The sequence below is a fragment of the Schistosoma haematobium genome, chromosome 3, assembly GCF_000699445.3.
Source record: "Schistosoma haematobium chromosome 3, whole genome shotgun sequence".
Classification (NCBI taxonomy): Eukaryota; Metazoa; Platyhelminthes; class Trematoda; order Strigeidida; family Schistosomatidae; genus Schistosoma; species Schistosoma haematobium.
The window spans coordinates 34666558-34681902 of NC_067198.1; the positions used below are offsets into that span (position 1 = coordinate 34666558).

At 36.8% G+C, this 15345-nt stretch overlaps 1 protein-coding gene across 1 annotated transcript in view; it reads right to left on the reverse strand.

Annotated features, from left to right (window-relative positions):
* MS3_00010648 (uncharacterized protein) overlaps window positions 1-15345 on the reverse strand; it is a gene marked incomplete at its 5' end in the record, with an annotated part of 33677 nt that overhangs the window by 1870 nt on the left and 16462 nt on the right. The window contains 5 exons of the mRNA XM_051219039.1: window positions 1540-1653; window positions 3429-3616; window positions 4001-4065; window positions 6416-6848; window positions 8249-8332. Of these exons, the coding sequence (XP_051069711.1) occupies window positions 1540-1653; window positions 3429-3616; window positions 4001-4065; window positions 6416-6848; window positions 8249-8332 (884 nt within the window). The remainder of the gene's footprint in view (window positions 1-1539; window positions 1654-3428; window positions 3617-4000; window positions 4066-6415; window positions 6849-8248; window positions 8333-15345) is intronic.

The following is a 15345-nucleotide window of genomic DNA, read 5'->3' on the forward strand; positions in this document are numbered from 1 at the left end:
GGTTCCCAACTGTCAAGTATAGGTAGGAAGACCCCAGATACATCAGAAACTATACAAACATAACACTAACCGTCAATAATCAAATTAAAAGTAGCTTTGATGAACGGTTTATTGACTGAAAATTAAGTATCAGTATAGGGTTGTGGAAATTATTAAGTTTTTGACTGAGATCTTGAACCGATTGACGTTAAACCACCATTGAAAACCTGGAAGCACTGGACAGCCTTTTTGTCCAATTGTGCGACTCCTCAGCAGTGCGCATTCACGATCCCGCTCACGGGATTCGAACCCAGGGCCTTCAGTCTTGCGCGCACTGCTGAGTCCCACAATAGGATGAAACAGCCGTCTAGTGCTTTTGTGTTCTCAATGATGGTCTAACATCAATCGGTTCAAGATCTCAATGAAAGTTAAGTACCTAAACTATTGAATTAAAACTTCCCCGTTAACTTTTAAAAAATTCATACAAATTGATATGCAGTAATGAAAATAAAATATTATTGTTCATTGAGCGTGGAGCAATAGGCATTTAGTCCAATTAACTATCAAATATATGATTTCCCTTCCTGTCATTAATATCTACTCTGGATTGGCTGACAATGACTGTTTGTAATTGTATTGAATAAAGTGTTAATCTAGTTCTTTATTCGGTATACAGCCTCTGCCAGAGAAGTCCTACTCACTGCCTTTTCGTGGCGGGGGTGTTGTTTACGAAAATGAGAGGACGGAAAGTGAATGTTCGGCGCTTTAACCGGATCCAAAACCAATGGTGCACATGGGCTCCAGTATCCTGCGAGAACAAATGGCGTATGAACCAATTTTCGGTTGCCGGCTCCCATGGGACTACATCTCCTCACGATGCTCCAATGCCTTGTAGATCAGACCTTTAGGTCAAAGGCTAAGGGTATGGCCCCCTAAGAAAACCACCTGCTTCAGTCTGGGCACCCGGGCAGTATCACAGCCCACACACATAGACAAAAATATGGTGTGGCGCATATATATTTGGTGCCCTCTTGTACCAATATTTATGTGTTCAAATAAAATAAAATAAAAATCTTTATTCTGAGTAATAAATCCTGATTCCGGTATAATGTAACTAGTCTTATTATCGTATTAACGTCTTATCGTAATATACTACAGAGATAGTGGGATATATATAGAGAGAAAATATTTTAAACAATCCATTATATCATAAATATTCCATGGAACTTGAATAATAAATCACATATTGTATATAAATGAATTTATTTACTAGTTTATAATGGAATGAAAACCTTTTGTTTTTTTGTTTTTTGAAAAACAAAATATGTTAGTACATTGTAATTAGACAAGTTTTTCATCTTCATAAGTTTATATAAACATTTTTCATAATTCTCAGTGTATTAATGATGATGATTTCAATGGAAAATGTTTAGTATAATTTACCTGGAGTTAGATTTTATAGTTTTATCATCATTGGATCTCTTAAACTATTTCATTATATCACCTTAAATATTAGAATTAAAAACAAGTGAATTATATATTTTATATAAATATTCTTACTTTCGAATCCAAAGCAACTTCTACTATATCTTTTAAACTTTGATCATTTTCATCTGGAGAAATTTTTAATAAAATAGGAGTTTTTTTCAATAATTGATTTCGAGCTGATAAAACCTATGAAAAGATCATTTTTATTTATTAAGTAACATATTCAAGATATTAAGTAGCATAACTATTGAATAAATCTGGTTATAATTCCATAATATATGCGATTTAACAGAAACCTTTTTTTTTAAAAAAAACTGATACTATTTTATTTTCAGAAGGGGTTTTGTGAAGATTTTTTTTAGAAATCTCACTGGTTAAAATCATGAGTCAATTAAAGCTAGACCATCATGGGAAACCTGGAATCACTGGACGGCCGTTTCGTTCTAGTATGGGACTCCTAAGCAGTGCGCATCCACGACCTCGCCCCCTGCGAGATTCAAACCCACGACCTACTGGTTTCGCGCGCGAGCACATAACCACTAGACCACTGAGCTAGCATCCAACGGTGTTAATGTCTAACTTCAACCAATCCACGAAGTTGCGCCACTGTACACCATTGTCTTCGGTGAGTTGATATCTCACAACCGACTATTTTATTTACTAATGAAGTTATTGAGTAGTATAGAATAACACTAAGAATATCTAAATTTGTAAAATTATTCCTAGCGATATAATCAAACAAATGCAATTAGAACGAGAAATATAGAAAACTGATGGGAAAAATAAGATTTTTTCTTATAAAAAAAAATGTATTGCACAATAATGATAACCAAACTGATAAGATTATCATTTTAATATTTCATATACAACGTCATTCAATGTTTATAAATCTATAAAATATAGTTGACTGATAAAATTACAGTTATGTAAAGTATAAATGAATCTATATAGCCGAGATGAATACCAACTGAAATTCTAAAGCATCGACAATTTCATTCGATTAAACAGAAATAAGCAACTAGTGACCATCCTGTAAAGAGCTTCATAATACTACGCCTAAATAAGTAGAGTAAGAAATTCTGTTGAATAATAAAAAATCAACACCAATTTTTAAAAATTCTATGACAGTGTCAAATTTCAACGACAAATAAGAAGAATTAAAACGAACTAATGAACTGGGAAAATGTATACTTTAAGTAATTCTCAATATGGTATCGCTTCCGATGAACACTGTAAAATAAAGTTAATTACTTAGTTTCTTACAGTATATTAAAACTTGACATGATGGGCTACTGACGAATGCATTACATTCCAAAAGGTTCATATGGCTTTTGCCAACTTGCGTCACCTATGGCGAAGGCGAGATATCCGTATATCGATTAAAGGACGAGCAGTTCGTCTTGTTCTACTTTACGGCTGCGAAACACGGTTGTTAAGGGTAGAGGACACTCGTGAGTTACTAATATTTGATCACAGATGTCTTAGGAATATAGCCAGCATCTGCTGGGATCACCGGGTAAGTAATAGTGAGGTTAGACCCAGGGTATTAGGAAATGATGGTAAATCAGTTGATGAGATTGTGGATCTTCGACGACTGCAATGGTTGGGCCACGTATTACTCAAGCGCAACCACCGACTACCACGGTGCGCAATGCTGACTAGTGTTGGAGACGGATGGAAGAAAGTTAGAGCTGTATCACTACCAGAAGAATAAACTGTGAGAGCATACAGTTTAAGAACATGAATAATAAATATATTGTTTACCACAAAAGTGAAGCTCACTCATCACAACGAGCAAAGCAAGACGTTCTCGCAGCATTACCGTTGAGACTACTCTAAGTTACTGAGTTATTTGACTTTCAGAGATTCAGTCTGAATGTCATCACCAAACAAAGCTCGAAATTCGATTTAAACATTTATACCAAATAACAATCTCCGTATTTGGTATGTGCTAAACTTACTTTAGATAAGAGATCGCGCAATTTTTCTCTAGTCTGTAGGGAGCGTAGTCCTGGAGTATTTGGACTAGACACATTGATTACTAAATAGTCAGCTACTTCGCCAAACTTCCGAACACCTGCCACATAATCAGCAGTTGGATCTGTACTTGTTTTATTGCAGCCTAAATTGACACCAATTACACCACGGCCTAAAACAGGTTAAATTGAGAAAATGTTATATATATAAACATAATTAGCTACCCTACTAGTTACCACATATACTTGATTAAGTCAAACATTCACGTGAATGTTCATATATTGTGTGCAAGGCACTGGGACCACATGGATAGACAGAACTTTATAAATCAAGCAGGCCATTAAAACAGTTTACAAAATAAGTCAACATATATACATGATTAACATGAAAACTGCAAACTTTAAACAATCATTTAACTTGAATTTATAAACAAATCCAAAAGAGTAGGGGGAGAAAATCAACTGAATGAAAACTTTCTGTGAATGATAAATACAATGACAAAAATATGAAGGAATATTTAAATTTAGTAAAATCAGTATACTTACAATTAGCCTACCTTCCCATGGACGATCTTTGAGTCTTTCATATACAGCATCATGTCCATCACTGTTAAACCCACATCTGAAATGATAACAGAATGGAGAATGAATGAATGCGACCAGTAACACTTAGGAAAATACAATACAGATAATATAACTTGATTCGATTGTCACAACAGGCAAATCATTTAAATGCGTGAAGGTATTTGAGATGGTAAAAATACGCCGATCAGTGGGTTAGTGTTTGACTATGAAGTATTAACTAAAGGGTTAGAAACCCGCCCGATCCATTATGCTTGAGGTAATCACTTAGTAAAATCGATATACACGACAGGTGTATCTCAAAGTCAGTCCATAAACACTTAAACGGTACGTCTTATATTAAATGTAAAAGACTCCAGTATTAACAGAATGCTATATAACGTACCAAATGATCACACAATATGCTTCAACAGCTGAATTGGTGACAGCATGTTTTGAAGGATGCCCTGATGATTACGGATCCATGAAATTCCCACCCTATAAGTGCTCTTCGTGCTTCTCTGGAAAGGATTAGTGCAATTACTTGAGTATACAACAGCACTTCTCCCGAAGCTAATCTCTTCTGTCCAGCTTGCGTTCAATGGGTTTCACTTATTTTGAGAACCACCGAGTTGTATCCCCTCATTTTTGCGGCTATTTGCTTGGTGCTCACAGTTTCCTAAATTGTTCGGACATTCTATGTACTTATAATAATTGTTACTCTGGTTATGAAAAGGACATCGGTCTCATGATTTCCGAAGAATCTCGGCTTTCATCATGAGGCATCATAACTATTATATATGGAGACTCTTCAACCTTTAGGGCAGAGTTTAAGTCGTTTAAATGATTTTTTCTGGTCAACGTTTTCTTAGCAAGGTTATTTTCTACGGGATGGAGTTGGTGACTTTATGCTCAACCCTGCTCCTTTATTCGGGCTTGAGACTGGCAGTAACCCTAGCAGGGTTACAGGCGGAGTCGAAATAGTCGTCTCCCAATCAAAGGGCATCTGTAGTGTCTGACAGTCTGCTCTATTGTACTTTATGGCTGTAAAATATAGTCTATGGAAATAGAAGACAAATGTTAGCCAAAAGTTTAGGATTGCAGGTGTCTTTGGAACATTTCTGGCGTTTTATGAAACAACCAAGTGGGCAAAGTTGAGGTTAAACATAGAGTAGTTGGCAAGAGATGAGGTTGGAAATCATTGATTGATATGGTTAGGATATATGTTACGTAAGACCGACTATTGCCTACCTCAATAAGCGATGTTTAGTAGTGCAGAAGTAGGTTGAAAGACAACAGAGGGCGGATAAACCAAAACATGGCATCAATCCATGAATTAATTGAGCTTTGGTTTGGATCATGTTGGTAAATGCAGACTACCTGTTTGGGGTCCACATTTCAACTGTAAACTGTGGTTGAAGACTGGTACGGCCGAGGGTGGGGAAAGTTATCTCTCCTTCTCGAAATGCTCTCACATGACTACGCGTATACAGCCACTGCCAGGGAAGTCCTACTCACTCCCTTCTTGTGGCGGGGGTATTTATTTATAATTTAAACACATAAATACTGGCACAAGGAAGCACCAAACTGATATGCGCCACATAAATCAAATGGTTTATGTGAGAGCCGGGATACTGCCAGGGTGCGCAAACCGAAACAGGTCGTTTTCTTAGGAGGCCACACCCCGAGCCCTTGACCTAAAGGTCTAATCCACAAGGCAGTGGAGCTACGTCAGAAGATGCAGTCTCATGGTAGCCGGTGACCAACGATCGGTTCATACTCCACTTGTTCCCTCAGGATGTTGGAGCCCTTGTACACCATTGGTTTGGGATCAGGGTTTTCCAACTTTCCTCAGTGGACCCTCCATATTCACTAACCCGGTTGAAGCGCTGGATAGAAGTAGTGTGACTCATTATACTGGAGTCGGAGTCGTGAATATATTAGCGTAGTGAGTGCCACTTTTCAAACCACATTCCCACGAATAAGTCTTCTATCTTATCATTGTTGCCACATTATATCGATCTTTTCTGTTATTATTATCTTGCCATGCTAATTTGGTATGGCTATAAGCCAACGCACATCTGTACCAGGTTCTAAGTTGATGATGTCCGTTTGTTTATAAAAGCTTAACTGTATGAAGTATGAACGGTGAGTTTACATAGGTGTAGGGAATGAGTGAGACAAATAGAATAATGCCAACTGAGCAATAAAACAAAGATCAATACTTACAATTATATTGCTTCAGTTCGTATGTGCATAAGTTATCCATAAATATCATTATTTGCTTAATATAACCTTCCATTTAGAGTTATTCATTAAAACAGACTGAGTAAATCACACTTTAGATATGATTGTTATGGGCTACTGAAAGATTCAAACAGTTACTTTACAAAGTAGAAAGTTATCCTTACCGGTTTATTACCGCTTCTTTCTTGGTCCATCTGAATATACGAGGACGTGTGTTACCTGGCTGAGGATCCGGGGTGACAGTTCCAACTTCAATATGTGAAAATCCTGCATTTAAGAGACCCATAAATGCCTCTCCATTTTTATCAAAACCTGCAGCTAATCCTATGGGATGGTCGAATTCGAGTCCAAAAACTTTACATTTGAGGTGAGGGAATGAGTTTCGAGGTTTATGTGGTATAAAACCATGACTTGCTAAGTAAACTGATAAATTGTGGGCAGTTTCACCATCACGGACTAAGATACGGGCAGTAGGTAGAAACCAATCCTTATAGAAGTGCTCATTTCCAGAATACAAAGCTTCTGCAGTGAACAATCCAAATCCAAGACTTAAAACTCCAAGAGATGTCCTAATTCTACTCATTATTGATAATAAATCTAAAGAGTGAAATAATTTTTAGAGAAATTTATTAGTTGAGTCATTATTAAATAGCGATTGATTCCCTGTGATGTGTAAATCAACTGCCAGTATTTATTTTAACTGAGACAAAAGAAAAATCTTTGCTCAAATGTTATTGGGAGGACTTTTCTGCAAAGACTAAATTCGATTGATATCTAATCTCAAACCCTAACCAACCAATAGTTCTGAAGTCATCAACCTTGTTGAATCAGTCGGTACAAAAATACGTAATTTAGAATAATCACACATGAATGAAAGCAAAGACAATTGAGGCAAACCTCTTCGTATTTGTAACAATAAGGTTACGGGATATCTTGAGATAGTATGCAGTTGATGACACGGAAATGAATGACATTGGGTAAATTGATTAACCGAAGTTTTAGAACAGTGACTGAAGGTAATAGCCCAGAGAATTCCTTATAGTTTCCAATTACAACAAGTACTGAATAGTGGTATTCAATAATGGAAAGGGACTACTGAACAATAAGCTCTTGGATTTAGATTTGTCAAAGAAATTATTTCGCAAAAAGTTATAGTTAAATATGATTATGGTGAATGGCCGCCATTTGGAATGACAACTGAATGTCCAGTGTGGAAGTTTACTGTCTTTAAAAATCACGGTTAAAGTATTATTAAAGATAGTGCCGAATTTCCTAATATTCTCGTCTACAAGTCCTCTAGTCAAGGAATGGTCACCATACCATACGGAACAGGCGAAATTTAATTATTTGATCTACTTACACATTAATGGTTCGGGTTATTGAAACTCTAGCAGTCACGTCTAAAAATTGAGGACGGGATAAAATTGTTATGCCATAAAATTTCGAGCCAACTTTAAAATGCAGTGTTGCAGTATTATGGCTAGTTCAAAGTGCGCAAAAAAATTTAAAATGACTTTCCTCAGACACAGGCTTATACCAGGACATGGTAGCCTTCTTAGTAAGAGGGGTGAGGACATTCCTGTAGATATTTGTCCTGTAAGACACAGGAAGGGAACGAGCAGACATGCCCAAAATGTTTATCAGATTCGAAGTGAAAATACCCTGCTATGCATATGGTTTTCAAATAGCCTTAATATGGTGACTGGCTTTCTGAAGGACTCGCCTATATGAAGAGAAATACTTATGTGGGGTTGGGTCACTGCTTTTGCAGTAAGTACTGATATCTGAGGAATCGGAGCTTCTAAATGACTCATTAGGTAAGGTACTTTCCTACCGTACCGTTGGTACCTTAAGGTATCTTAAGGGTTTGCAAACTCAGGAGTTCATGCTGGAACTTAATATGATCGTTTAACAGATAATTTTATATATTGAAGAGAAGTAAAGTCACTATTTGTTTAAAATATTTTTAGCACAAAGTAAGCACATCAGGGACTCACTCAATCCAGCAGTGCAATCCGAAAACGCTACCACTTTGACCTTGACGTAACGCACACTCATAAAACTAACGATTTTTTTCAAATCTGAGTATTGAGAACAAAAAGCCGAAAACTTGTTTTAGTCTATTTCTAGTAGGTTTCTGAGAGTCCTTTATATCAACGTGAGTCAGTTTTAGGACTAGACACCTGTGGCATGTTCATTGGTGAGCCTAATTTGATCTGGTACACCAAAACGCAAACTGTGAATCTGTTCCGTTTTGGGATTCTATGTATCATTGCCTTATCTTAATTTTTTATACATTGTGATATTTTTTCGTGTTTTTGGACATATATATTTTTCCCTCGTACATTCTCGTACTTCATATTTCATCATGACTGAACAGACTTAAGCTTAAAACATTGTCCCCACCTTCGTTCCAACTGATGCCCTTCTGGCCAGACAACATCGAAGCCTAGTTCTATTACTCAGAAGCTGACTTCTCCGAGCACGGCGTGATCGACACACGTGCACAATTCCTCACAGTAGTCAAAGCACTACCGCGCGAATTCAACAGGTACGTAACACCTAGCATGTTTACTAGTAATGTTTCTTAACCCTACGAAGCACAGAAACGATCTATCCTTAAATGCGGAGACCTAACCGGTCGACAGAGGTTAGACCAACTCCTTAATATCATTGACCTGCAACACGGTTCTGCGACAGACATGTTGCAAAGAATGAGAGAGTTTATCGGCCATCGAACCTTCGATGATGGCCTATTCATACAACTTTTCTCATCCAAACTTCCTCAACAGGTGCAAGCCGTGCTGGTCTCGTTTCACAACAACGCCGTAGACGAGCTGGCTGCATCCGCCAACCGCACTTTAGAAATCACCAAATCTTCTAATACCGAGGTTTTTTCAGTCGAAGAAAAACCTCAAACGACCCAGAATGTTATAACAGAGTTATGTCATACACTTACACGTTACCTTAAGTTTCGTAACGACCGTAAACGTTTACGCGCTCCTCGGAGAAGCACTTCACGTAAGCGATCTATCTCTAGACCACGAGAGACGGATAAACACGACTGGTGCTGGTATCATAACCAGTATGGAAAGTCTTACAGAAATTGCAGAAAACACTTCCTTGAACAGTTTCCAAGGAATCGACCTTCAGCTTCGAGAAAAAGACATTGGTCTTCAGCACGAGTTATCGTCAACAACCCTTAAACTGCGCACTAAACAGATAGGAACAGGTAAGGAAACCTCGCTTTGTGACACATCTACAGGTAGGGATCGCCCAATCGTGCCGAAACATTATCTACGCAACGTCTTCGATACGTTGCACAAACTTTCTCATCCAGGTGTTCGTGCAACCATCAATCTTATAGCAGAACGGTTTTGCTGACCTGGCATGAATAAAGACGTGAGGGAGTGGGCACGCTCCTGTATAATCTGCCAAAACTCTAACGTTATCAGACACAATAAATGTTCCTTAGGCTCATTTAAACTCTCGACGCTCGTCTCGACCATGTTCATTTGCTTTTCGTAAGACCTTTGCCAGATTTAAATGGATCTTCTTATCTCTTAACCTGCATAGACCGTTTCACTCGATGGCCAGAAGCAGTATCTATCAAGGACACCCCTGCTGAAACAGTGGCTCCCGCCTACGTCGAACGATGGGTAGCAAACTTCGGCTGCCCTGCAACTATCACTACAGACCGCGGACGTCAGTTCGAATCTGATCTTTTCCGTCGTCTGATCACACTTTTAGGAATCACGTCGGGCTCACCAATGAAGATGCCACAGGTGTTCAGAGTTTAACAACGCTTTAACCAATAACACCTTCTAATATGAAGCGTACCCAACAAGTGAAAATTAAAAGACAGAAGCGAAGGGGTTCGAAGATATATTTGATATGTTATCAATATATCGAGAATCGTCTGATCTAATCTGGCAAGCGATTGCAGGGGATTTTAGTCAGTATCACAGTTGGCGCGCTTCATGAAAGTTGCGTTGCGAATGTGCAACTGATGGTCAAGGATAGGTCCATTGAAGGTGAGAGCTTCTAGAAACCGCAACCTTATGTCCATTAGGAATATCTAAGGCTTTAAGCATGGTGCACGATGAAGTCACCCGTTCCATATCTCAAGGGGGCTAAAAGAGGGAGCAAGTAAAAGGAAGGACGAGAGGCAGAGTGGCCAATATTCATGAAGGGATGTTTAAGGTATGATTACTCAGTCTAATTTTCTTTTATTAAGGTATTTGTTAAACAAGAGAATTTTAATAGGTTAAAGAAAATAAGTGTAAACAAGGTATGAGTGGACATACAACTGACAAAAGGAGGCGATTCAGAAAGGAGCTGAGAGTATGGGATTATGTGTGGTTATAAAATATAGTTCTAAAAACAGTATTGTGATATACAATTGACTATCTTTCTTTTTTATCGAAGCTACTGGAGCCCTTTTCATCTTTTTTTGTATTATTATTTTTTTTTAGGTATCATAGGGTCTTGAGTAGGCTTCGTATATTATCGAATTGTCTACTCTGCCTTCAATCCCACTTTGTTTAACGCTCAAATAACATCCACGTATATTCCCATTTTGAGTGTGTTGAGAATTATACCAAATATTTTGAAGTCATTACATGTATTTCTCGACCAACTGTTGCCGCCTTCTTTATGATTTATCTTTCAGCTTATCGATACCTGGGGATTGTTCATTTGGTAATCTCCCGCGCGCAATAATCCGACTCTATTTGATATAGAACCAACGTCACCTTGATTCTGGTGGGGGAGTAGTATAGTGGTATTGGTTCTTCATCACATGATTCACGAGGCTAAAAAAATAATCACTAGGAAGGTCGACATTCAATATGTAACACATGGAGTAGGTCGATAATCGTGAACTTAAGAACAATGAATCAAAATGGCACAGTTCAGTCATGAAGGCGTGGTCACTCTATGTAAAACCTATGACGTTTCGTATTAAATATATTACTCTCTACCCAGTCTAAACATGTTCTTCAGAAGTGTTGAACGTTATATCGTTGATTCTCATAATGGGACGGGTTACTGTGTATAATTATGTGATCTCCGCGTAAGGTTTTATAGATTAGGCTTTTATATCATGATTTCATGAAAGACAAAGGTCTTTCAAAATGGCACAGCATACAGAAAACTCGCTAAGCCTAACTGCCACACTGTTATGTGCATACATTATTGAAGGCAAAAACGTGTAGGCATTTTGTTTCACTATCTAACAATACGACGCAATGGTACTAGTGAAGCAAATTTAAGGTTCAACAACAATCGACTAAAGGACCGAGTTTAATCATCTAGTGTATGTCAAATTGGCCCAGCTCGGTGTGCACAAAGTATCAATTTCGGTTGGTAACGTTTCAGTCCAGAAGCTTGTGAAAAGGTCACTATCCGGTTCCAAAATATACATCCAGTATATTCCCAATCGAGCTAAGCACCCTACATAAATCAATACTGACAATATGAACGAGGTGCAAATAAGTGTTCAAAGCACTAGGCTACTTCAAAATTTTGAAAATTATGCTCCTTAGAGTTCAGCCGTTTAAAGGACGATAATAACCAACAACTTCACATAACGACGTGACAGGCATTGGAAGTGTCACAGATGGAGTACAGTGGAAAAAATGTATTTATAAATAAAATTAACTATACTCGACTGATACGTTTCCGGCTGGTAAAGATATTTGACAAAAATCAACTATCGTAATAAGGGAAATATCCTTATCAGTTAAACAATAATACTTTAACCAGAGAAAAGGGATAGATAAGTTAAAATTACTACAGTAACAATTAAGTAAGAAGTACGATTGGTTAATAGTTGACAATAACAAACTTTTACAAAACAATCAGGGAACATGATTCCAAATTAACCAAATGGAATGGAGGCAATCAGTTCACAAATTATGAACCACGGTACAGCAGTTCAACATGGAAACCGACACGAAAACGTTAAGTGAGTCGATATCAGGGAGTTAGTTAGGGTTAAGGATTGGTAAGCATCATAGTAATAATAATTGGAAGCAGATTGAAAATGGAAACTAACGCTTGAAAACGCAAAAAACACTAGATGCAGCAATGTAGCAGTCATAATGAAAAACATACGTAGAGAGACATTCTATACATTCCCACAGAAATTTATCATAGCGGATTTTGCAAAGTGAGCTTAGATAAACTAAAATTCCGATTTTGGCAAGGGAGCTCTAAGATCAATGAAAATGAACAAGTACATTTGATAGTCTGGTTTATCAAGATGTCAAGAATAACAAATATCTTAGCTTGAAACATCTACATGACAGACCACTTGATTAGTTGACTGGGCTTTCAGTAATGGAAACATATGGATTCAGTCCTTTATTATTCTCAACACTCCTACACAGCTCCATACCCAAATAAATAATTAACATTTTCTGTACATACTTATCCATATAAACCATTTTTACCATGTTTCTGACAAAATATGATTATTAGTTTATCGGTACGAGTTCGAGATAAAACGACAAAAAATATACTTTTATCTATGCACTTTTATCCTACATGAACCTCTAATCGGTAACTTAATTGTAGAGATATGTAACAGTGTATGTGGTCTGCTTCGATGGACGAAATAAGCGCATGATGGAGTCATTTATAATAGTCTGTATAATCATGTACAAAAACGTTCCTTTGATGAATTACTTACTAAAAAATCTATAAAAATCAAGGAGTTAGTCACGAATCAGAAATTGTCAACAATGTATTAACGGTAACTGTGGGCGAGCCATAATAAAAACGAACAAACGACAATAGAAGCACTAGTAATGGAAACGATATGCACAAAGAAAGAACAAGGAACCTGTTGTAGTGTAAACGTACACGGAGAGATTTTCTCTTATGTTCGCACAGGGACGTGCCCAAGCGGATTCTAGAAAATGTCAGTGACAGTGTTGAATAATGCATTTTAGTTCGTATTTTACCACCACGACCACTAAGCTCATGTTTGATATTCGTCATTAGTGGAAATGCTAGAAGGATTCGTAAGTCAGATGTGGTGGAGGAGCGGAAATTAATTTTACATGTATGAGAATAATCCGCATATTAAGGTTGTATTACGTCAACCTACGCTATACTACCAGCTTTTTCTAATAAAACGTGCTCATAACAAAGTAAGCTTATGCGTTCTGTTACCGCAAACAAGGGAAGGGCTATCACATAAAAAACTCATTCAATTTACCATTCGTAACTAATATTGAGACTGGCTAAGATACATTATGTAGGAAATTTTAATAATAAAAGCTAGATATATTATTATGAGAAAGACTAGTTTGTAGTGTGACGTCGAGTCGCGCTTGACTATGATCACCAGTATAGGAAGACTACGTGCTAGTTAACCGATAAGATCTCCTGAAGGTCAAACTTCAGAAAGCTACTGATGACTGTAATCGAGATGTATTTGTTGGCGATCTCGTGGTATCGAAAGAATACCGAGTTCGTGCCAGGTTACAAGTGTGGTTACTGAGCATAATCGAATTCGTGCAAGGTCACAAGTAACGAAAGGAAGAATGTTTTTAGTAAGGCCAAACAAACAAGCAAAACTATCACTGGTACAATAAGTTATAATGATAATTATTTTCATTACACAAATCGCGTTCTCTTAATAAAAGTAGGTAACAACAAGTTCAGCGATGAGTTCTCTTTTCGGCGAATTCATTTTCAAAGCTGTACAATCGCAAATATATATGCTTACTTTTACAGGATGATGATAATACTGATAATAAACTTCTGTTATATATGGTGACAGTGAGGTTAAATAAACTGAGGTATTAAAAACATTTTAAAACAAGGAAAGTTCAATAATCGTTTGATTGTTAATGGCTTAAGTATTTATCAAAAATAGATAGGAAAATTAGCATTGGGAAAGAATGGCTCAGCATGATAAGATAAAAAGCTGAAATTGAGATCAAATGTTATCAGAATGATCGCGAAAACAAAATGAACCAGTGGGGGTTAGAGGATTTAAGGGGTGAAACAGATGGCTGTAAATGAAGAAGAGTATGGAAAAGAGAAGAAAGGATGTTATAACACTATTATAATCTCCAGTCACAAGTCATGGCCGATTAAGCAAAGAACAGACGACGTAGATAGTGTTTATTTGAACAACAGTGGTAACACGTATCTATTTTTATAACCTAACAATCATATCCGTTTTTAAAAAATGATACAGATGTGGTGGACCAGACAATATATAAACGCAAAAGGTATCAACAAAGTTAATAACAATCAATAGTAATATTAATATATACAAGTTAAATGTTACAAATACAATAATAATTAAGGACGTTACTTAAATTGCCCAAACGTTGCGTGTTCTGATTAAGTCCAGTAATGTAAATCCACAATTATAAATGCTTGATGACTCTGAGCAGGTTGGTGAACTCTCTAGCGATATAGTCCAACGTAGGATGTGATATATTCCGATTATAGTCTATAAATGTAGATAGTATTTGATTTAAACTTCCATTAACTCAATCACAAATGAAGATAGAACTAGGAATGCGTGAGTAGTAATGTATTTGTTAACCAGCACGAATATGTCACGCTATGTAGTAGCTCAACGGAAAGTGTCTTCAAGGTCAATGACTAAAACAACACGTACAGTCATTTAATGATGAATGTACATACAGTGAAAAATTGACAAAATAAATACAAATAATATCAAAAACTATTTACAAAATAAGCTTGTTAGAGTTATCTCCACATAGCTCCCCCCAGAGTGTCCGGAGGTAACACTGGTTATAATAACAACAAAAATGTGAGAATATGATATGTATATAAAAAAAATAATATTTACAGTTATAACCAACAAAGATGTGGAGATGCGTATGATATGTATATTAGTGAGACATACCGTGTGTTATCGAGTGAAAAAAATAACAGTGATGTCACAGAATAACAAACACAAAAAAAAAGAATATACTGTCATTAAATGTCTTGTTTAGCTAACAATGATAATGTGTAAAACTGTTAATGACCCACACACACACAAACAAAATTGAACCGTTTATTTTTGTGTATAATGAATAAATAATTAAATAGAGTTTAC